The sequence below is a fragment of the Tenrec ecaudatus genome, chromosome 15 (assembly GCF_050624435.1).
Source record: "Tenrec ecaudatus isolate mTenEca1 chromosome 15, mTenEca1.hap1, whole genome shotgun sequence".
Taxonomy (NCBI): Eukaryota; Metazoa; Chordata; class Mammalia; order Afrosoricida; family Tenrecidae; genus Tenrec; species Tenrec ecaudatus.
In genome coordinates, this window is record NC_134544.1 from 116,245,605 (window position 1) to 116,268,471 (window position 22,867).

Below are 22,867 nucleotides of genomic sequence, written 5' to 3' on the forward strand. Positions count from 1 at the left end.
AATTGAGTATATTTTATTCCTCATACAGATCTCCTTTCTGTGAAGAAATCATTTGTTGCCGTGGAGACCAGGTGCGACTGGCAGTTCGTGTCCGAGTGTTTACATACCCTGAATCTGCTTGTGCTGTTTGGATCATGTTTGCTTGTAAATATCGCTCAGTGTTATAGGAGTAGCATTTCACAAATTATACCTGCGTTTTACTAGGATTTTACACATTGTACATTACTAAGTATTTGGTCTTTATTTTAAAATTATAATCTGGCTGGATATTACATTACAGTTTTGCATATAATAATAATGTTTGCAAATATAATGATTGTGAAGGATTAGAAGCATGTGTAAACTTTATAAATTAAAGGTATATTATATTTTAATAAATATTTTGTTGTGGATACATATTTAATAGTTTATAAAATTTAGTCATTTTTCGTTTTGTTGGTAAATAACCAGATATTTGTCCAAGGTTTTAGCCAGGGTAAAATCTGGCTTATCATTTTCATAGATTAATGAGATTATTTTATACAGATCTAGAGAAATTGATCTTAGAATAGATTTATTACATAAATGAAAAAGCATTCTGATGAATTGTCACCTTTGTTATTTACTCTTAGCTCAAGTTATATTTGCGACTTTTTAGACTTATAAGAAGACCTTAAAATAAGATTAGGAAAAAAAAAGATTAGGAAAAAGTAAAGCAGAAAAGCATAAATATTAATACTTAGAGATTTCACATGTATAAATTTACAAATATTTATTGCACCCCTCTTATGACACGTGTGTTTTCTGTAGTTCATATGGGGTATCATGGATTTTCTATGGTCACAGGATTTATTACTAAACTATTTGATGAGTTTTATCTTTTGAAATCACTTTTCTGTCTCTTCCATTGTGGTGTTAAAAATATCAGCAAATATGTGACCAAGTTAGAGAATTATTGTATGAGAATAAGCAGGTGCAACTTGATGCTATTTGTTTTTAAATTAGAAAATTTAAAGGTAGTTCTGAAAATGAGCAAAAGCTAGCACTGAAAAGACTACAGTAATTTGACTTTTTGTAAGCAACCACATGGTATAAGTGATAGGTTCGACTTCCCATTTAGTTATTTTGTTTGTGGTTTTTAATTTTGTTGCTTCATCCATCTGTCTTCTTAGACGAATTATCCTTTTCATCACTAATTTATCATTGCAAACAAAATGATTTCATGTTTTAAAAATTAAGATCTAAGGGCACCCCACATTTATTTTTGTTTTACGATATATATGATTTAGTTTGTTTTTTATACCTTTAAAATTTATTTGCTCTTTGACCATTTCTTCATTGAAAATGATAATCAGCCCAGAGACTGAAATGATAAGGATGACTAAAAAAAATAAGACTTTTATTGTTGCCAAAATAAGCTCTCAACAGAGAGAAAACTGGTTACAATGTGCTACTTGATGCAAATTATTAAGGTTAGGTTGTCAAAAAGGATGAGGAAAATTTAAAGTGAAAATTTTATTTCTCAACAGTAACTCTAAAATTGAAGATACTGTTGTAGGTGATGATACCAGTTCCAACCTTCCTTAAAGAACTGAGCAGCATCCTGGGAATTTAATCACAGCAGTTGTATTCTTTTTTATTTTTTTAAACATTTTATTAGGGGCTCATACAACCCTTATCACAATCCATACATACATCAATTGTGTAAAGCACATCTGTGCATTCTTTGCCCTCATCATTCTCAAAGCATTTGCTCTCCACTTAAGCCCTTTGCATCAAGTCCTTTTTTTTTCCTCCCTCTCCACTCCCCCCTCCCTCAGGATCCCTTGATAATTTATAAATTATTATTTTGTCATATCTTGCATATCAGTTGTATTCTATTTTAAATTGTTAACTGAAGAAAAAAGTGCCCTATAAATATAGATATTTTAAGATTAAGAAAGAAGATCTCAAAAGGTGTCAAATAAGTGGATGCCTAAACTCTTAGCGTGAAAAAAATAGATACTGCCATTCTTTGGCCCTCTAGAAAAAGTTGTCAAGCACAATACCTTGAGAATTCCCCAAAACTATTTCTGTTACAGTTGTTCTTGACATAGCTACTGTTACTTTAAGTCAGTGGTTCTCAACCTTCCTAACGCCGCAACCCTTTAATACCGTTCCTCACGTTGTGACCCCGAACGATAAAATTCTTTTTATTTTAAGCATATATTTTTTAATCATTTTATTGGGGGCTCATACAATTCTAATCACAATCCATACATACATCCATTGTGTCCAGAACATATGTACATTTGTTGCCATCATCATTCTCAAAACATTTGCCTTCTACTTGAGCCCTTAATATCTGCTGCTCATTTTCCCCCTCCCTTCCCCACTCTCCCCAACTCATGAACCCTTCATCATTCATGTATTATTATTTTGTCACATATTACACTGTCTGATGTCTCCCCCACCCTCTTCTCTGCTGTCTCTCTCCCAGGGAGGAGGCTATATGTAGATTCCTGTAATCAGTTCCCCCTTTCTACCCTACATTGATAAAATTATTTTCATTGCTACTTCATAACTGTAATTTTGCTACTGTTATGAGTTGGGAGACTCCTGTGAAAGGGTCGTTCCATCCTTTGGGGGGGGGGGGTCACAACCCACAGGTGAGAACCGGTGCTTTAAGTGAACCACTTACTTTGGCTGTGCGTTGTATTCCCAGATCTTGTTAGTAACTCCTGTTCCACCTGCTGTAAATAACTAATTGTTCTAAGAAACGCTTCAGAATCTTGATCCTGCTTGTTTAAAATTTCCATTGAAAACTTTGCTCTTTTTTGTAGCTGATTTGGGTCCACCAATTTTGGGACCCACTGAGCAGAAAGTTTGCTAATCTGTAATTTTTCAGCCAGAATAGTGTAAGATGAAATGATGGAAATGCTAGTGTTATTATCGGCTGTTCATCAGTGGACTTCTTCCATAGGAAGTGAACAAGAATTGCCATTATGTCCTTCATTTCCTACACGGTGTTATCCCTTAGAATGAGTTTTCCATTTTTTGTTTGTTGAGATCATTTTATTGGGGGCTCTGACACTCTTTTTATAATCCATACATCAATTGTATCCGACATATTCGTACATATTATTTCCATTGTTATTTTCTAGACATTTGCTTTCCTTTGAGACCTTGGGATCACCTTCTCTCCCCTGTCCCCCCTCCCCCTCACAAACCCTCGTGGCCCCTCAAAAGATTATAGATTGTTAATTATTTTCAAATCTCACACCGACCACTGTCTCCCTCCCCTGCCCCCCTGGTTTCTATTGTTCTTCCCCATGGATGTGGGTGTGTGGTTATATGCCATTCATTGCCATCAAAGCCCTCGGTCCCCACCTCTCCCTCCCTTCCCCCTACCTATTAGTATATCTATTTCCATTCCTATTCTTCAGTTCCATGTGTTGTGAGTTTTATCTCCTAACTAAACCTATGTACATGGTCCCGTCTAGTCTAGATTCGGAGGTGACACAGAGGTTGTGATAGCGGGGGAGGGGAGATGAGGAGGCCTCTAGAGGTATATTGCGTGATCCATTAGTGCTCTACTGCACCCTGATTGACTTATCCCCTCTCTACAACCCCTCTATGGCGGGATGTTCCGTTGTCCACAGATGGGCTTTGGGTCTCCACTCCAACCCCACTCCATTCTCACCAGTGCATTTTTGTTCATGTGTTTACTGTTTGTTGTGAATCTTCAGATGCCCATTGTCTGGTCTCGATGGCGTCTCACGATCACACCAGCTGGTGTGCTTCTTACATGTGGACTTATTGCTTCACTTTTAGATTGCCACTTGTTTAACTTCAAGCCTTTAACACCCCAGACACTATATCTTTTAATAGCCGGACACCATCCTCTGTCTTCACCACGTCTACTTATGCACTCATTTTGTCTTAAGTGATCATGTAGGGGGTGGGTATCACAGAATGTCAATTTGTTAGAACAAAGTGTTCTTGTATTGAGGGAAGGAATGAGGCGAGGCCCAAGACCCATATGCAGCCTCAGTGTATTGCCTTATAAATATATGTACATAGGCCAACACCTCTACCTTCCAGGGCCATTGGCCCCATTGCCTTCTTCCCGAGCTTCCCTCCCATATTCAACCCATTTAATTAGGCAAACCAGCAATGTTCTAGTCCAAATAATATGGAAACATATGGTTGAAAAAAGAGGAAAGAGAAAAAGACGACGGGAAAAGAAAGGAAGGAAGGAAAAAAACCCCTACATAGTTCCAGGTCTGGGCTAGTTCTGGTTGGGGAGTTATCAGTTTTTAAACTGAACTGATACTTTCTTATTTTGGTACTGTGTCCCTATAATATCCCCCCCAAAAATCATTCTATTGGGAGCTATACAAATACAGCATTCCATAGTTCAAGCACATCAAGCTATACTGTACAATTGTCATCACAATTAGTTTCAAAGCATTCTTTTTCTCCCTTTTATGCCCAACCTCACTGTACCCTTCAGAACCCCTCATTCTACTTCCCTATAGGTTAATCAGTCCTGGGTTTCACATACTGGAAAACACAAAATCATATAACAAAAATTCAAGAGGGTCACCCCCAATGACCAAATACATTCTGATCAACCCCAATATGAACAAACAAAAACAAAAAAATACAGAAAATGTTGAAAACCAGATCAGGTTCAAGTTGCACCAAAGGGCGGGGGTGGGGATCAATTGACAATATTTTAACCCTTCAAGTCAGGTTTTTCATTTTATCGCCTGTAGTCATCTCTCCATTGCACTATTTGGTAACCATTTCTTCTCATATCTCTATTAAGTAGAGGGAAATCACCTGAGCTTATTTCCTGTATAGATTTCACAAATGTATTTTGGGCTCCTATTGTCGCCAATAGCCTTTTGCAAACCAGATTCTCACAATTTAGGTTCTGTTACTATTCCCTCCTTTGGCTTTGGATTATATGATTTATAATCTTTTGGTCACTAATGTTGGTGTCCTTTAAGACCTCTGACGCCATTTTATCTGCTAGCTAGGCAACATCTTCCGTATATACTCGAATATAAGCTGAATTTCTCAGCACATTTTTAATGCCATTTTGGGGTAAAATTAGGCGCCTTGGCAGATAGTTGGGTCAGCTTATACTCAAGTATATACTGTAATTCCGTCATCACATTTTGCTATCGCACTCATATCATATGTGTTCCTTTCCTAAGGGTGAGTGTCGAGCAGGGCCATTGATGTAAGAACTAATTGTTCTTAAAATGGACTTAGGATTTAGTGCAAGCCCAAAACCCATTCCTGTGTCTATTTTTTTTTTCAATCTGCCTTTGGCTCTTTAGAGACCTCCTTGTTAATTTATGGTAGAGTCATATTGTTCCTCTCCCTGGGGGAATCTTCTGTTAATTATGTCATTGATTAACTCCTGGTACTAATTTTTAAAGCACTGTTGAGAGAGGGATATTGGGCCAATGTAGGCCAACTCCATACATATTACCATACCCGAATTATTCACTTGTGTAGAATCAATCTTTTTGTTGCTGGGTGCTGTTTACATGAACAATGGAAGTTGATTGTCAGGGGAAAATTTACAATAACATTCACTGAGAATGTCAGCCACAGGTTTGTTGGGCTAATATATGTTTTAATGCAAGACCATGATTGCCCACAGACAGTTCAATGATCTTGGTATAGCTGCTTTCTATTTCCTCAGACACCATGAATTTTCAGTCTTCAGTTCTCAGGTTACAAGTGTGTCTGCGGTAGAGTCCAGTTCAGGCGTTGTATGCCCTGAAGACTGAGATGTACCCGGGCCTGTGTGACCTAGTCTGTTCATGCCATCAGGGACACTCCCCACATAGAGCCCCCAGGAGCATTTTCAGTCATTTTTACCCCCACCTGGAAGTTGGTCCTCCCACTTTTCCTACCAACAGGAATGCATGCGTGCTCCCCCATATGTGTCTTCTCACTTGACTTTCCCGTCAATATTCCTCATCCTTCTGATAGGGAGGTCTACTTGTACAGGGACCTCGTCATAACTGCATGGCAACCACTCAGTAGATCCCCTCCCCTCCCCCTCCCTTACCAATTTGATCCCAGCTGATGTGAGGAGCCCTCTGCTAAAGTAACCTTCAAGAGACCTGGATATGAAGGTCTGTGGTTTGTCGACACCATTCAGGAGCTATCAGGCTTTCTGGCCAGCAGAGTGGATGCCCTGCAAGCCCGAATTTGTGCCCATCTTCTTGCTTGGTCTTAGAGAACTCATACAGTATTTGTCCTTATGTCACTGACTAACTTCACTCAGCATAATATTTTCCAGATCCCTCCATGTCCTGAGGGGTTTTATCACAGTTTTGCAGGGATGTGTAGTTTTCCATTGTGTGTAAATACCAGAATTTTTCTATCCAATCTTCCTACTGATGGCAATTTAGGCTGCTTCCAACTTCTTGTTATTGTGAACTGCTGTAATGAACATGGGGGGGCATACATCTGTGCATGATCTGTTTCGTATTTCTTTGGGGTATATACCACTAGTGGTATTTCTACTGCCATTTGCTTTAGGAATCACCACATTGCTGTTCAGAGTAGCTGTATGTATTTACAAGCCATCCAGCAGTGAGTAAGAGTTCCAGACTCACTATACCCTCTCTAGCATTTGTTCTTCTCAGTTTTTAAAACTTGGACTGCAGTTATGGGTGTTAGATGGTATCTTATGGTTGTTTTGACATGTTTTTCCAGGATGGCTACTGAATGAGAGCATTTCCTCAGGTGTCATCCTTTGTGGCTCATCTGTTTAGGTCCTTTGTTTACCCCAGAGAGTTGTTAGTTTTTTTTCTTTGTTGTAGGCTTGTAGGATACTGTGAATTTTAATAATTAGTCCTTTGTCTTTTATGTCATTGCTAAATATCCTTTCCTAATCTGTGGGTTCTTATTTCACTTTTTTAATGAAATCTTGCGAGGTACATAAATGTTTTATTTTTAATAGGTCCTATTCATCCATTTTGTCTTCCTTGGAGTGTGCTTCCTTTGTTATATATGGTAGCCCATGTATTTCCCTATACTAGGGAACTTAGATTTGTCCCAATTTTCTTATTGATGATCCTGATAACTCTGGTCTTTGATCCACCTTCTGTTTGTTTTGGGGCTTGGGGTGAGATACGGGTTGTTTCATTCTTCTGAAGGTAGATATTCCAGTTTTCCCAGCACTGTTTATTGAAAAGGGCATCTGGTTCCCATTTAATGCTTGGTGGTCCTGTGTCAAAAATCAGTTGTCTGTGTGTGACTCCATTTATTCCTGGGTTTTCTGTCCTGAGCCATTGGTCTGTGTATCTGTCATTATACCAATGCCAGGCTTTTTGGCAACTGTTAGTAGGTTTTGAGGTCAGGTAGTACAAGACCACCTTTTTGAAGAGTTCTTTGCCTGTCCTTGATTTCTTCCCTCATATGAGGTTGATAATTTTTCCATTTCTGTAAAGGATGATTCTAGAATTTGGATCGAGATTGCATTGAATTTGTAGATTGCTTTAGTTAGTATTGACATTTTCACAATATTGAGTCTTTGGATCCATGAACAGGGGATATGCTTCTATTTGTGTAGGCCAGTTTTGGTTTCTTGTAATCATGTTCTATAGTTTTCTTTGTACAGGCATCTCATTTGGGGCTTAGGTTTATTCCTAGGTCTTCTGTCTCTTGTGCAGCTAGGCATCTTTTCTTTCTTTTACTCCAGAGTCTTTATTGAGCTCTTATGATGGCTCTGGTCTAGGCATTCTTTTCTTGATGTCTTTTTTGCTATTCTCCTCAGGAGCATATAGGAGTCTAGTTGATTTCTACTTTTTAATTTTGTATCCTGCTACTCTAGTCAACTTCCCAGTTGTTTTCAGCAATCTTACTGGGGACATCTTAGAATTCTTTCTATATAAACCATATCATCTGCAAATAGTGAGAGTATTGTCTTTCCTTGATTTCTTACTATTGTCTTATGGTTCTGGCTAGCACTTCCAGCACTGTGCTAAATAAGAGTGTGAATAAGGAACATCCTTGTTGGATTCCCTTGTTCAGTGGAAATGTTTTCAGCTTTTCTCCATTGAGTGTAATATTGGCTACTGTTTTTCATAGCTGGCCTTACTTCTTTTTTTTTTTGATGGCCTTACTTCTGTTGAGTATTTTTCCTTCTATTCCTATTATCTTAGGGATGGATGTTCATATGCTTTTCTGTATTAATATGATTGTATGATTTTAATCTTTTTTCTTGTTAATGTGATAGATTATGTTAATTGTTTTTCAAATATTGAAGCATCCTTGGCATAAATCCCACATGTTCATGGTGTATTTTTTTCTTTGATATGTTGTTGGATTCTATAGGCCAAGATTTTGTTGAGCGCTTTTGCATCTATGTTCATGAGTGATATTGGTTTGTAGTTTTTTATCTTTGTGGGATCTTTTTTAAAAAATCATTTTATTTACATTTCATCCCTATGTCATACAGTTCAATAATTCAATCATATAAAAAAGCTGTACAGTTGTCACCATATTCAATTCTAGAACATTTCCTTCTTCATTGTAGTTATTGTTATTCATGTAATTTTTTTCTAACTAAAATCACACCCACATCAGAACATTCTCCAATTCCACAACTTATTGTATAATTCAGTGCCATTGATTATACTTTTTATCTTGTACAACCATTATTGATATCCTTTTGAAAATTATTCTATCACCATTGATATAAACTCAGTGCCCCCATGCAACAACTCCCCCCTTTGCCCATGGTGATCATTGGTCAAGCTTGGTTTCTTGCTTCTTTTTTTCCTCATGGTTTTCCTTGTATAATACTCACACATCATACACTTCCATGGTTAAACTGCTTTTAAAATATGTTGTATATACATAATCACTATCAGTTCTAGTCTTCCTTCCCCACTCCCTCATTTGTTGTTTGCTCCCCAAATCCCCTCACCTTCCTGATCTCCTCCCCCATCCCAAATAAACCACTGCATCAGTTACTAGCTCTATGCATCTACTCCTGTGCTTCACAAACTGTGAAACCCAACAGAAACAATAAAAAACAATAAAATGGCAAGGATAAAATAATATAAAGATAAAAATACAAGTAACAAGTAAGAAAGAAAAGACCGTCTTAAATATTTAAATAGCCAGGGAAGAAATTTTTGTCGCGGAACAATCAAGAAATACTTGTGTCTAGAACAAATTCAGGTTGGGTCAAGAGGGAGGTCAACTGACTCAAATATCAAGTTCGACTGAGCATAATCAAGTTTACAATGATCTCTGCCTGATAGCAAAGCTGTTTGAGCCCCTTGCCTGTGGTTAGAGGGGTCTGCCAGTGGCTTACTCTTGACTAGATACTCTGCAGATGAGTTTTGGGCTCACACTGTCCTCCACAGCCTTCTGTAAATTGAGCATTTACCATTTAAACTCTGATACTTGCCCTTTGTCATAGTTGGGTTTTGTTATTGTTACCTTTGGATCTCACAGCTGGTGTGCTTCTCCGTGTGGACTTAGTTAGCTCTTCATTTAGATGGATGTTTGTTTCAATTCAAGCCCCGCATACACTATTCCAATGGTTAGGCAATCATCTATCTCCAGGACACGCTTCTGTAGCACCCTCTCATCATTTCATGAAGGTGAATATGGAACAAAGCTGTTTTCAGAACTAAGTGGTCTTGGATTGGGGCGAGAGCTAAGTGGGAGCAATCTGCTTGTGCACGGGTTATGCACTACTGTGGTTTACTATAGTGGCTGTATTATGACAAAAACAGAACCTCTTAAGAACACCACCAGTTGTAAAAGAGGATAAAACAAAACACCACCAGCAGCAATAAACAGACTTCCAGAAAACAAACACAAAAACAAAAGACAGAATCTGACACCCAAAGAAACAAAAAGGAAAAACATAGTCAATCATTCCCCTGGGGGTATAAGGCAATCGATTACATTAATAGCTTCGATAATGTTTCCAATGGCGCAGAATTCCAGACACTGTCTGTATGAGGAGTCTGTGCGGTACAGCGCCACTGCCCATGAGTTCTTGTCCTGCAGTTCTAGCTCCTGATTGATTGAGCTCTGTTTATCCTGAGCATGGGATCAATTCTTCCAATTGCAGGTCCCTGCCCAACACATCTAAACCTGTCATAGCAATTCAAGGCAGCATCAAGGTGGTTCTGGGTCCCTTTACATTGGACACCCACCAAGCCAGGGGTTCCTCGCCACGATCTTATGACTGCTAACTCTACCACCTGGGGCCCTGCTTCCTCTCCCATCAGAGAGGACCTCCGTCCTCAGTTCAAGGGTACAGGCCACTTGGAGGCTTGGTATCAAGGCTATGCTGCTTTCATAGAATGAGTTTGCTGTCCCTTTCTGTATACTATATGAGTTTGTGTAGGCTTGGTGTCAGTTCTCCGAATACTAGGTAAAATTCTCCTGTGAAGCCATCAGGACCTGGGCTTTTTTTAGTTGGGAGTTTCTTGATGATTTTATGTAATTCTTCTTTTGCTATGGTCTGTTCAAGTTCTTAATGTCCATATGTGTTAATTTGGAGAGACAGTTTTTCTAGGTATTTGTCCGTGTCATCCACATGATTAAATTTCTTGTTCCATAATACTGCCTTAATATTATTAATTTTCATTTGGATGTGTTGTGGTGCTGCCTGTTTTATTCCTAATTTTAGATATTGTCATTTGGTATTTTTCTTTGTTAAGTTTACTAGCAGTTTGTTGATTTTGTTGAGCCTTTCAAAGAACCAACTTCTTGCTATGTTGATTGTTTCCCATTGTTTTTCTGTTCTCCGGTTCATTTATTTTTGCTCTAGTTTTTATTTCTCTTGCTGTTGGAAGTTTTGTGCTATTGACCTTGTTCTAGTTGTTGGAGGTTGTGTTAAGGTGTTTAACATGATTCTCTCCTCTTTCATGTGTGTATTAATTGCTATAAAGTGACCTCTGAAAACTTTGCTGTGTCCCATAGGTTTTGGTATGTTGCGTTATCATTCTCATTTGTTTCTAGGAACTTCCTAATTTCATCTCTTACTCATACCCAGTCCTTTTTGAATTGTGTGTTGTGAGTCTCCAAGTGTTTATCTTTGTTTTTTTATTCCTTGTATTGTTGATGTTGAGTTTTATGGCACTGTACTTTGAGAAGATGATTCAAATGACCTGTATGTGTTTGAATTTGTTCAGGTTGCCTTATTGCCCAGCCTGTGGTCTATTTTAGAATATGAGCCATGTGTGTTGAAAAGAATGTTTACTTTCTTGCTCATGGTTGGAGAACTTTGTAAATATCTAGGATTTCCTTGAACAGGTTCCTTGGTCAAGGAACATATTATCTCTCATATCAGATTATTTCCTGAACTCAAAACTTTGATCAGAAGTTTACGTCTTGTTTACCTTATCTCTTAGTGGCAACTTGGCATTTTTTCTCTGTCTCCATCCAACAGATGGGTTTGGAAATATTTTTACAATACGAGGAAAGAGACACTATTATCTCTACTGTTTAAAGCTAATCAGAAAAGTGCTGCTCACACGTCAGCCAACCATCTGTATTTTTGTTTCTCATCTAGTTTATGGAAGGCATCTGTCTGCCTCTTATGGTGACCTATGGAAAATTACAATATACAGGGTATCAAGTCTCTGACAGATGGAATTAGAACTATACTTTGGGGAAGATTCCTGGGAAGTTTATTTAGTGAGCTGCCTAAGGTGATGTGATTGCTCAATTAGATGGAGGCATGTAGACTTTTACTCTTCGGTTACTTACAAATTCAGTGAACAACTGAGGATAGTACCCACTAGTCTGTATTCAGAAAATATATCCGTTATATTCAGCGCTTTCAGGGGGGATTCTGAAATCCAGTCACAAATTAGATGTAATTAGCCTGTTTTTATTAACTTTTCCATCATCTTTCCTTTTTTTGTTAAAATGTCTGATGAGAGGATCATAATATAATATAAAATAAGGAGATGGTTCTCAGAAATTATAAAAATCTTATTTGATTTGATTATGGGCTATCAGATTTTATCACCAGTTTTTGATTTTTAAATAGCTTTATTGAAATTAAAAAAACTCACTGGCATCTTGTCATTCCCAACTCATAACCACCCTATAGAACAGATTAGAACTGACCCTGTGGGTTTGAGAATATAGGGAGAGTAGAAAGACTCATCTTTCTCCTACAGAGTGTCTCTGGTGGGTTCACACTGCTGACTTTGTGGTTAGCAGCCTAGTATGTAACCCACTACACCACCAGGAATCCTTGTATTGAAATGTAACCACATAAAATTCATTCTAAGTACAGGCACAGCTTGCTGTATTGTCCTTCACAGATACTGCATATTTTATAAATTAAAAGTTTGTGGAAATTTTGTGTTCAGCCAGTCTGTCAGTGCCATCCATTTTCTAACTGCAAGTGCACACTTCATGTCTCTGTGTCATATTTTGGTACTTCTCACATTAATGTAAACGTTTTCATAATGGTACTGCACACATAGTAGTGTGCAACTTAATGTGAATATGGACCCAAAAATGCTGACTTTATTGGAATACTTTTTACTTCATTAAAGTAGCAGGAAACATTGCTTACACCTGCGCCGTCCTTCCATTCATTGCTCTGTTTGAGTCCATTGTTGTCGTCACTGTGCCAGCCGTTTTGCTTTTGATTATGGGCAGTCAGATTTTATCGCCAGTCTTCCTCTTTTCACTGACCTTACCCAGCATGATGTCCTGCTCTAAGAATGTTCGAAGGACATCCTTAAAGTCATCATCCTTACTTCTAAGGAGCATTCTGACTGGATTTCTTCCAAGACAGATTTGATTATTATTCTGGAAGTCCATGGTATGTATTTACTATCCTTTGTCAGCACCATAATTGAATGGTATCAATTCTTCATTCTTCCTTATTCGCAGTCCAGCTTTCACATATGAGGTCATTGAAAATTCCTTGACTTGTGCCAGATGAACATTATATGCCTTTTAACACGTAAAGAGGTCTTTTTTTTGGCAGTAAGTTTGCCCAGTGCAATATGTTTGATTTTTTAAAAATCATTTTATTGTAGGCTCATACAACTCTTATCACAATTCATACATACATCACTTGTGTCAAGCACATTTGTACATTCGTTGCTCTCATCATTCTCAAAACATTTGCTCTCCACTTAAGCCTCTGGCATCAGCTCCTCGTTTTTCCCCCTCCCTTCCTGCTCCCCCCTTTCTCATGAACCCTCGATAATTCATAAATTATTATTTTGTCATATCTTACACTGTCTAACGTCTCCCTTCACCCGCTTTTCTGTTGTCCATCCCCCAGGGAGGTTATATGTAGATCCTTGTCATCGGTTTCACCTTTCCACTCCACCCTCCTGGATCAACACTCTCACCACTGGTCCTGAAGGAATCATTCTCCCTGGATTCCCTGTGTTTCCAGTTCCTATCTGTACCAGTATACATGATCCGGTCTAGCCAGATTTGTAAAATAGAATTGGGATCATGATAGTGTGGGGAGGAAGCATTTAGGAACTGGAGGAAAGTTGAATGTTTCATCGTTGCTACATTGCACCTTGACAGGCTTGTCACCTCCCTGCAACCCTTCTGTGAGGGGATGTTCAGTTGCCTACAGATGGGCTTTGGGGCCCCACTCTGGTCTCCCCCTCATTCACAATGATAGGATTTTTTGTTCTTTGATGCCTGATACCTGATCCCTTTGACACCTTGAGATGACACAAGCTGGTGTGCTTCTTCCATGTGGCCCTTGTTGCTTCTGAGCTAGATGGCCATTTGTTTACCTTCAAGCCTTTAAGACCCAAGATGCTGTATCTTTTGATAGCTGGGATCCATCAACTTTCTTCACCACATTTGCTTATGCACCCACTTTGTCTTCAGCAATTGTGTCAGGAAGGTGAGCATCATAGAATGCCAGTTTAATAGAACAAAGTATTCTTGGATTGAGAGAGTCCTTGAGCGGAGGCCAAATGTCCATCTGCTATCTTAATACTAAACCTATAAATATATGCACATAGATCTTTTAGACCTCTATAAATGCCCTTTGCCTCTTAGCTCTTTCCTCTATTTCCTTTTACTTTCCTCTTGTCCCACTATCATGCTCAGCCTACATTTGGGTTTCAGTAATTCCTCTTGGTTACATTATCCTTGATCACGCCCTACCAGACCTACACCCTCCTCACCCCTGTTTTGGATCACTTGTTCCCTTTTCCCTGGGTTTGTTTACAGCACTTCCTTTACCCTCACCTGCCCCTCTCCCATGTTCCCCGCAGAACCATTGGTCCTGTTGTTTTTTCCTCCTGATTGTTCATTCAGCCTATCTTATTTAGATAGACCTGCAGAGATAATGACATGCACAAAAACAAGACATAGCAAAACAAAGCAGCAAAATAAAACAAAACAACAAAAAGCCAATGACTCAAAAAAACAAGAAAATCCCATTTTTAGTTCAAGGTCTGTTTGTTGGCCTTTAGGAGTGTTTTCTGATCCAGTCTGATGGGGTGTCAAGCCCTGGCCCCACAGTCTAATTTTGGTATTCCCTGGGTACTTCATTGCTCTGTTCCCTTTACTGATCTGTTGCATGCCCTTGGTGTGATGTTTGATTTCTTGACTGCTGAGTCTATGAACATTGATTGTGAATCTAAGTAAAACAAAATTCTTGGCAACTTCCATCTTTTCTCCATTTATCATGTGTACTGGTTCAGTTGTGAGAATGTTCCTTTCCTTTGAGTTTTAATCCATACTGAGGCCAGTAATCTTTGCTCTTTATCAGAAAGTGCTTCAAGTACTTTTGGCTTTCAGCAAGCAAAGTTATTTCATCTTGTTATTGAGTGTCCTCCAATCATGTTGCTATGTTCTTCATATAGTCCAGCTTCTTGAATAAATATAATGAAAGAATGCACATCTTTAATGATTTTAACCAGGTAGTATTCTCTGTTCCTATTTGTTTTTCATCGACTATGCCAAGGCATTCGATTGTGTGCACCTTGATAAACTGTGGATAACTTTGAAAAGAATGGGAGTTCCAGAACACTTCATTGTGCTCATTAGTAACTTGTACATGGATCAAGAGGCAGGTCTGCAAACAGAACAAAGGAATACTATACGGTTAAAAATCAAGAAAGGTGTTGGGGAGAGGGGCCGACCTACCATGCCCATACAGAAGCAAACCAAGAAGGAAAAAGAGCAAAGGACAAGACCCCCTAACTGACACCAAGCTCTGTGGATGATGTCCCTTCACGGAGTTGCTAAAGGACAAACAACAGCTCGAGATATGATGCCCCCTTGCTGGAGCATACTGTGAGAGGACAATACTGGGGACACAAGGTGTTCTTATTTTGCCTGCCTATATAAGATAAGCATGGGAAGCAAGCCCAAGGAGAAAGCAACGGGATTGACGGTTCTGGAGTGACTTGTGGGGAGGAGGAGATGGTGGAAAGAAGCGGTGAGCAAACAACTCCATAGACAGGGAAACAACTAGAGAATTAAAAGCAACAACAAGGACTGTAACTTTACAGGAGTAGAAAGCCTCAGCTTTCTCTCAATGAGCAGTTGGTGGTTTTTGCAGTTAGCAGCTCAATACGTAACCCCTATGCCACCATAGCTCCTCAAGATGGAAGACAACCCTGTGAAAAAGATGTAGAGAATGGAATTGTGCTGCCACCAACCAAGGAATGCCTGGAGCTACCAAACGTTGGAGGAGACAAGGATCTTTCCACAAAGTCTTCAGAGAGAGGGTGACTGCTCACAGCCTGAATTCAGACTTACTTCCCAAAATGAGAATATACTTCTGTTTTAAGCCACACCCTTGTGGTAATATTTTAAAGCAGCCCTAGGACACTAATACAATCCCCATGGAACAAAAGAAATGGATTTGCTAGTAACTTTTCTAACTTCACTTAAAACCTCAACAACAATGCAATTAATGTTATACATAAATAAGGCAATTTCTTAAAAAAAAGCAACAAGCATGTTGAGATCCTTGTGATGTTGCAGCAACATCAATCTAGCTGAGAGGAATTACTAAGAGACAGAAGAAGGGCAATTGTGATGGTGGGGCAGGAAGAAGGTAAAAGGAAACAGGAAGATCTAGGAAGCAAAGCTATGGATAGAGGTATAAACATAGGTGTGCACTTATGTAAATATATTTATAAAAATAGAGATATTGGCCTATGTACATATATTTATATGGCACGACATTGAGGAAGTGGATGGACTTTGGGTACCTCCCTCAGCGCAAGAACACTTTAACAATCTGGCATTCTGTGATGCTCACCCTCCCGACACAATTTCTGAAGACAAAATATGTGCATAAGCGAATGTGATGAAGAAAGCTGATGGTGCCCAGCTACCAAAAGGTATAGAATCTGGTGTCTTAAAAGCTTTAAGTTAAACAAGCGGCCATCTAACAGAAAAGTAGTAAGCCCACATGGAAGAAGTACACCAACCCGCATGATCATGAGGTCAACGGAATCAGGTAATAGGCACCAGAAGACCCCAAACAAACAAGCATTGTTGAGAATGAGGCGGGTCAGAGCAGAGACCCAAAACTCATTTGTAGACTATTGGATGTCCCCTCACAGAAGAGTCACAAGGACGTCAACCAGGGCACAGTGTAGCATCAATGAAATACTCAATATTATTCTGGTTCTTTGAGGCTTCCTCACCTCCCAACTATCATGACCTCAATCCTGCCTTTCAGTTCTGGCTAGAGGGGAGCAATGTACACTGGTACAGTTAAGTGTTAACGACTCACAGAATCCAAGTCAGATAAACAGAAATGGGAGGGTCGGGGAACGTGGGAGGAGGAGGGTGGAAGGGGGAACCGACTGCAGTGATGGATGCATCACCACCACCAGCAGCCCCAGTGGATGGACAACAGAAACTGTGGATTAAGAGAGAGCTCTCAGTGTGAGATATGAAAACAAAACTTTTTTTACATAGACCATAGGAAGTAGTTAGAACAAACCAGGGGATGTTGTTAGGTGCCATCAAATCTACTCAGACCCGTAACAACCTTATTCACAACAGAGCGAAACACTGCACAGTCCTGTACCATCCTCACAACGTGAGAACACTGTCAATCCTAATCATCAAGGGTCTTCCTGTTTTTATCCTCCCCACTCCACTTTACTAAACAAGATGTCCTTCTCCAGGGATTGGTCTCTCCTGACAAAAGGTCCAAAGTATGTAAAATGAAGTCTCACCATTGCCTCTAAGGAGCACTTTGGCCTAACTTCTTCCAACATAGATTTGTTTGATATTTTAGCAGTCCATGGTATTTTCAACATTCTTCTCTAGAACCACAGTAAAATGCACAGGTTCTTTTTTGGTATTCCTATTCAATGTCCAACTTTCACATGTAGATGACGCAATGAATAATACCATGGATTGAGAAAGGCGCACTTTAGTCCTCAAAGTGACAGCCTTGCTCTTCAATGTTCTACAGCGGTCTTGTGCATCAGATGTACCTAATGCATGACATGTCTTGATCTCTTTACTGCTGCTTCCATGAATACTGATAGTGGATGAAAGCAAGACAAAATCCTTGACAACTTCTACCTTTTCTCCCTTTCTCATGATGTTACCTATTAGTCCAGTTGTGAGGATTTCAGTCTTCTTTACATTGAGTTGTAAACCAATACTGAAGGCTACAATGAGGTGTTTTGGAATTCTTGGTTTTTTGCAGTATTATCTTTTATGATGTCACTATTGGATATTTTATCTCGATATTTCCCTATTTTAGATGTCTTAGATAAGTGGAGTCATTGCACGTGATCTTTTTTGACTGGCTTTTTTACTGAACATATTTCAAAGGTTATTCTTTATTGTAACATGTCAGTGCTTGCTTAGTTTTTAATAGCTGAATAATAATACATAATATAGATATACCATATTTGTGCATATATTTTTTATCCATCCATTTTCTCCACTGATGGGCATTTGAAGTGTTTCCACTTATTTTGCTATTATGATTGATGTGGTTTGCAATATTTACTTACAAGTTTTTATGTGAATACATGTTTTTCTTCTTGGAGTAGAATTGTTGAGTCACTTGGTAACTATATTTTATCGTTTAAGAAATTACTGAACTGTTTCTAAACGTGATAACATTATGCGTTCCTAATGAGCAGCGTAAGAGTTCGGATATTTTCACATTCTAGTCAATATCTGCTCTCTGATTTTAGCCCTTGTATTCTATGTAAAGTGGTTCCTCATTTGATTTACATTTCTTTGGCGACTGATGATATCAAGCAGCTTCTCATGTGCTTATAGGCCATTTCCGTATTCTCTTTGGGAAATATTTTTCATATTTTCTACCAATTTTCATTTTAGTTGTGTCTGTATTGTTGAGTTGTAATCGTGTTTACGGGAGAAAGGTGAAGGCTTCTACTCCATCCAGACTTACAGTCTTGGAAACCGACAGAGTCGGGTTTTTTGAGACCCTTGTCTTATAGGGTCTCTGGGAGTCACAGTGGACTCATTGACAGTGAGTTCAGTTTGGTTTTATGGAAGAATGTTTAAACGATACAGGTCCTTTCAGATAGGATTTGTAATCGACACCGCCCTCCCCCCCCATTCTATGAGTTGTCTTTTCACTTTCTTGATGTATTCCTTTGAAGTATAAAAGTTTTCAAATATGAAGAAATCTAATTTGCATATTCCTTTTTTGTTTGTGCTGTTTTCATATCTATGAAGCCCCTGTCATTCAAAGACATGAAGATTTAGCCTTATATTTTCTTCTGAAAGCGGTATCACTTATATTTAATTTTATTATTTATTTTTAGTTAGTTTTTGTGTATGTTATGGGATACGTGTCTACCTCATTGTTTTGGCATGTGGCTTTCTACTTGTCCAAGCACTGTTTGGTGAAAAGACTACTGTTGGCCCATGGTGTGATTTTTGGCACCATTACCAATCATTTACGTGAATATTAGTTGACCATCCATGGGTATTAAAGGTTTATTTGGGGATTCCCAATTCTACATTGATCTATATGTCTATACTTTTTATATCACTATACTGTTTTGTTATTTCCTTTATACTATTCATTAAAATCAGAAAGTGCGACTCCTACTTTGGTATTCTTTTACAAGACTGATGGGGATATTTTGGATCCCTTATACTACCATATGAATTTAAATCATCTTGTAAGTTTCTGCAATGAATCCACTGGGGATTCTGATATACAGTACCTACGAGTCTGCAGTTAACTTTGGGAATATTGCTATCATAACTTTTAATCTTCTGTGAGCATGGAATGCATTCCAACTTTATATCTACTTTAATTTTCTTCAACAGTGTTTTGTAGTATTCATAGCAAAAGTTTTATATTTCTTTTGTTAAATATTTTATTTTTGATATTTTGGAATTGTTTTGTAATTCTCTTTTTAGTTTGTTTATTACAGCTAGAAAATATAGTGAATCTTTTTACATTTATCCTGCGCCTTGCAACCTTGCCGAACTCATTTGGTTTAATGTAGATTTCCTTTAGATTTTCTATTTCTAAGATCATGTCTATATATAGAAATCTCTGTGAATAGATATATTTTTACTTCTTTTCCAATATGGATGTCATTTATTTATTTGTCATCCATGTCTATTTGCTTATTTATGTATTTACCTAATTGCCGCAGCTAAAGTGTTCAGTGAATTTGAATAGAAATAACAAAAGTAAATATCTTTGTCTTATTTCTGATTTTTTCAATAAAGCTACTAACCTTTCAACCTTATGTTTTACATTAATTGTTAAGTTGTGAGAATTCACTTCTACGCCTACTTTTTTAGTGTTTGTTATAAAGTTGTGTTGGATTCTGTCAAATTCTTTCTGTATCTTTTGAACTAATCCAATGATTTATTTTTTATTTTTTAAATTGATATGACTTAATTGATTTTCTAATGGTAAACTAGCTGCATTCTTGGGATAAACTCCAAATGTTCATGGTGTATAATTCTTTTTATGTTACTGATTTGATTTGTTAGGGCTTTTTGTGTAGATTCATAAAAGATCCTATCTATATATTTTTCCCACTTGATAATTTGTATCAGGGTAATTCTGGCTTCAGAAGGATTTCTGTCTGCATGTTTTTAAAAAGACTTTTTGGAACGTTTGAAATTAGCTCTAGAAATTGTTGATAGAATTTAATGGTGAAGCTGAGTTTTCTTTGTGGGTAGTTTTTTTTTAATTGCTAATTCAGTCTCTTCACTTGTGACAGATCTGTTCTGGCTTTCTACTTATTCTTGAGCCCATTTTACTAGTCTGTGTCCATTTTAATTTAAATTACCTCACATTTTGGTATGTTATTTTGCATACCATTTCTTTTTCACCTTTTTTATTTCTGTAAGAACAGTAGTAATGTCTACTTTTATTTCTGATTCTAGTAATTTCGAGTTCTCCCCGCAGTCCCCCAACACACCCCTTGTTTACCTGAAGGTTTGTAATTGTACATCTTTTCAAATAACCAACTTGTGGTTTGATTTATTTTTCTCTTTTCTAGACCCTGTTTACTAATCTCTTCTATACTCTTTATGATTTCCTTCCTTCTTGACATTATAGTTATGTCGAGGGCTACTAATTATAAGTCAGCAGTTCAAGAGCACCACCCATTCTGTGGAGATAGAGGAGACTTTCCAATTCCAGAAAAGAGTTATAGTCTAAGAAACCAACAGGACAGTTCTACCTGGTCACCATGAGTCAGAACTGAATAGATAGCAATGAGTTTGAGAGGGTTTTTGTAGTACTTTCGGTTTAGCTTTTATATTCTTTTTTCCTTAAGTGGAACGTTAGGCTTCTCACTTAATGCCTTTCTTCTTAATATGTAAGCAGCTGTGAGTTTTCCTCTAAGCACTGCTTTAGGCACATCCTATAACTTTTGTTGTGTTGTATTTACATTTTTATTTATTACAAAGTATTTTCTAATATACCTTTTAAAATCTTTGACCCATTGGTTACTTATGAATGTGTTGTTTAATTTCTGCATAGTTGTTAGTTTCCCAAGGTTTTCCCCTATTTTAAAAAAACTTTCATTCTATTGTAGTTAGGAAAATACACTGTATTATTTCTATCCTTTTAAGTGTATTGAAATTGTTTCATGATCTAGCACGGTGTCTCCAGAGAATGTTCCATGGTTAATTGTGCAGAGTTGACTTGGCAACTAATGACAGTGTTTATCTTTTACTATTTTTCATTTGTACTTAGAGAATAGTCTAGAATATAGCATTTTTATTTCTTTAATGATTTTCTCTATATTGTTTGGATCGTTTCTTTTTTTTAGGTGTTCTTGTATGGTTCACCTTATTCATTTAAAAAGTAACTTTAGATTTGTACTGTCCAAAGTCCAATAATCTGTGGGCTTTTTAATGTCTTAAAGTAGTAAAGAATGTTTAGAATAAGACTTGATTAATTTTCACGGTAATATTTTACTAAAACTAGTATCTTTCGGTTATCTAAAGATGTTTACTTGAAATATTCATTGTATAGAACTAAGTGTGATACTAAGAAATAGTTACCATATATATTTGAGTATAAGCCGACCCAAATATCAGGTACCCAAGGTACCTACTTTTACCACAAAAACTGCACGAAAAATGTGCTGAAAAACTTGGTTTATACTTGAGTATACATGGTAATTACCTTATAAGTAGAGATGATTTGAAAAATGGTGAAGAAATTATTTTTTGTAATTTTGCCTGGTGTTATTAGAAATATAAGGGTATTTTCACATAATTTCAGAATCAATTGACATCATTTCAAATGTCTAAGTGGTTTTTCTGATAAAAATATATAGAGAAGAGTTTAAAATCATTTGGTATCCTTCTTAATCAGTGCTAGTTTTTGTGCTGTGCAGTTGTGTTATTAACTACATGCTAAAACTAATAGTAGGATCCTGATTTTCTAGTCATAAGATTCTGATGTTACCTAACCCAGTAACTTTAGGGCTGAGATAGCTAATCTTCCTGGGCCTCATTGTTTCTTTGTGAAACTGAGATTGTGATAGTTGACTTGCCTGGATCAAGTAATTCTCTTGAGGTCTTTTATCTTTTAGTAAACTTCTCTCTGCTATTACTTAAACTCGTTTGCTATTTCACAATTTTAAGATGTTTTGAAATTATTTTTGCTTCTAGTATTCTGATTAATTTGCTTTTATTAAAATAAATGTAAGATGTTAATGTCCTATTATTGGACTTTTAATTATGTCATGGTTATTTCTTGGATAAAGACATACTTAAGTGAGAGAATTAAATAGTGATAACATTTGGAATTCTGTGTGTGTTAATTTCCTTTTCTTTTACATTTTAAATCCGAATAAAGGTTACAAGCAGTTAGCCTAGATGTCCTGAGTGATTCCTTTCATGTTAAACTTTAGCTAAAGAAAGATTTTATAATTCTAAGACAAACAAAATTTTAAAATTACTCCTATTAAAATGAAAATAAACAATACTGTGTAATAGAATGAATACTGAAATCGTATGGCATTATAGCAATGTCACAATTGAAGATGACCAATATATTTTGCAAGGGACTAATTATAATACCCCTAAAATAATAATGTTAGGAAGTTGCTTTAAAATATTCCCATATGACTTTCCAATGACATCTGGGAAGTTGTTGCTTATGAATTTCGCTGTTTCTGATTTTTTTCCTACCATCTAATAGGAAGGACTATGATTACTAGCAAAAAATAGGATCGAGGACTTCATTTTTCTAGTTCCATAGAGGAATGTATACATATAGCAAAGAAAGGACAGACATTGTGCACCAGTAGTAACTCTTGAGACAGACAGGATCAAGAAGATAGAGGAATTAAGGTTAACAGAACAATTCTTAGAAAAGCCTGAGGGAAATGTATGACTCAAATAAGGAGCAGAGTCTGGCAAATACTCTGTGGTAAAA

At 37.3% G+C, this 22,867-nt stretch overlaps 1 protein-coding gene across 1 annotated transcript in view; it reads left to right on the plus strand.

Moving 5' to 3' along the window:
* CEP76 (centrosomal protein 76) overlaps positions 1-22,194 on the plus strand; it is a 58,731-nt gene extending 36,537 nt beyond the window's left edge. Inside the window, exon 12 of the mRNA XM_075532946.1 lies at positions 29-22,194. Coding sequence (XP_075389061.1) covers positions 29-167 — 139 coding nt within the window. The 3' untranslated portion in view covers positions 168-22,194. The remainder of the gene's footprint in view (positions 1-28) is intronic.
* Positions 22,195-22,867: the final 673 nt, after the last annotated feature.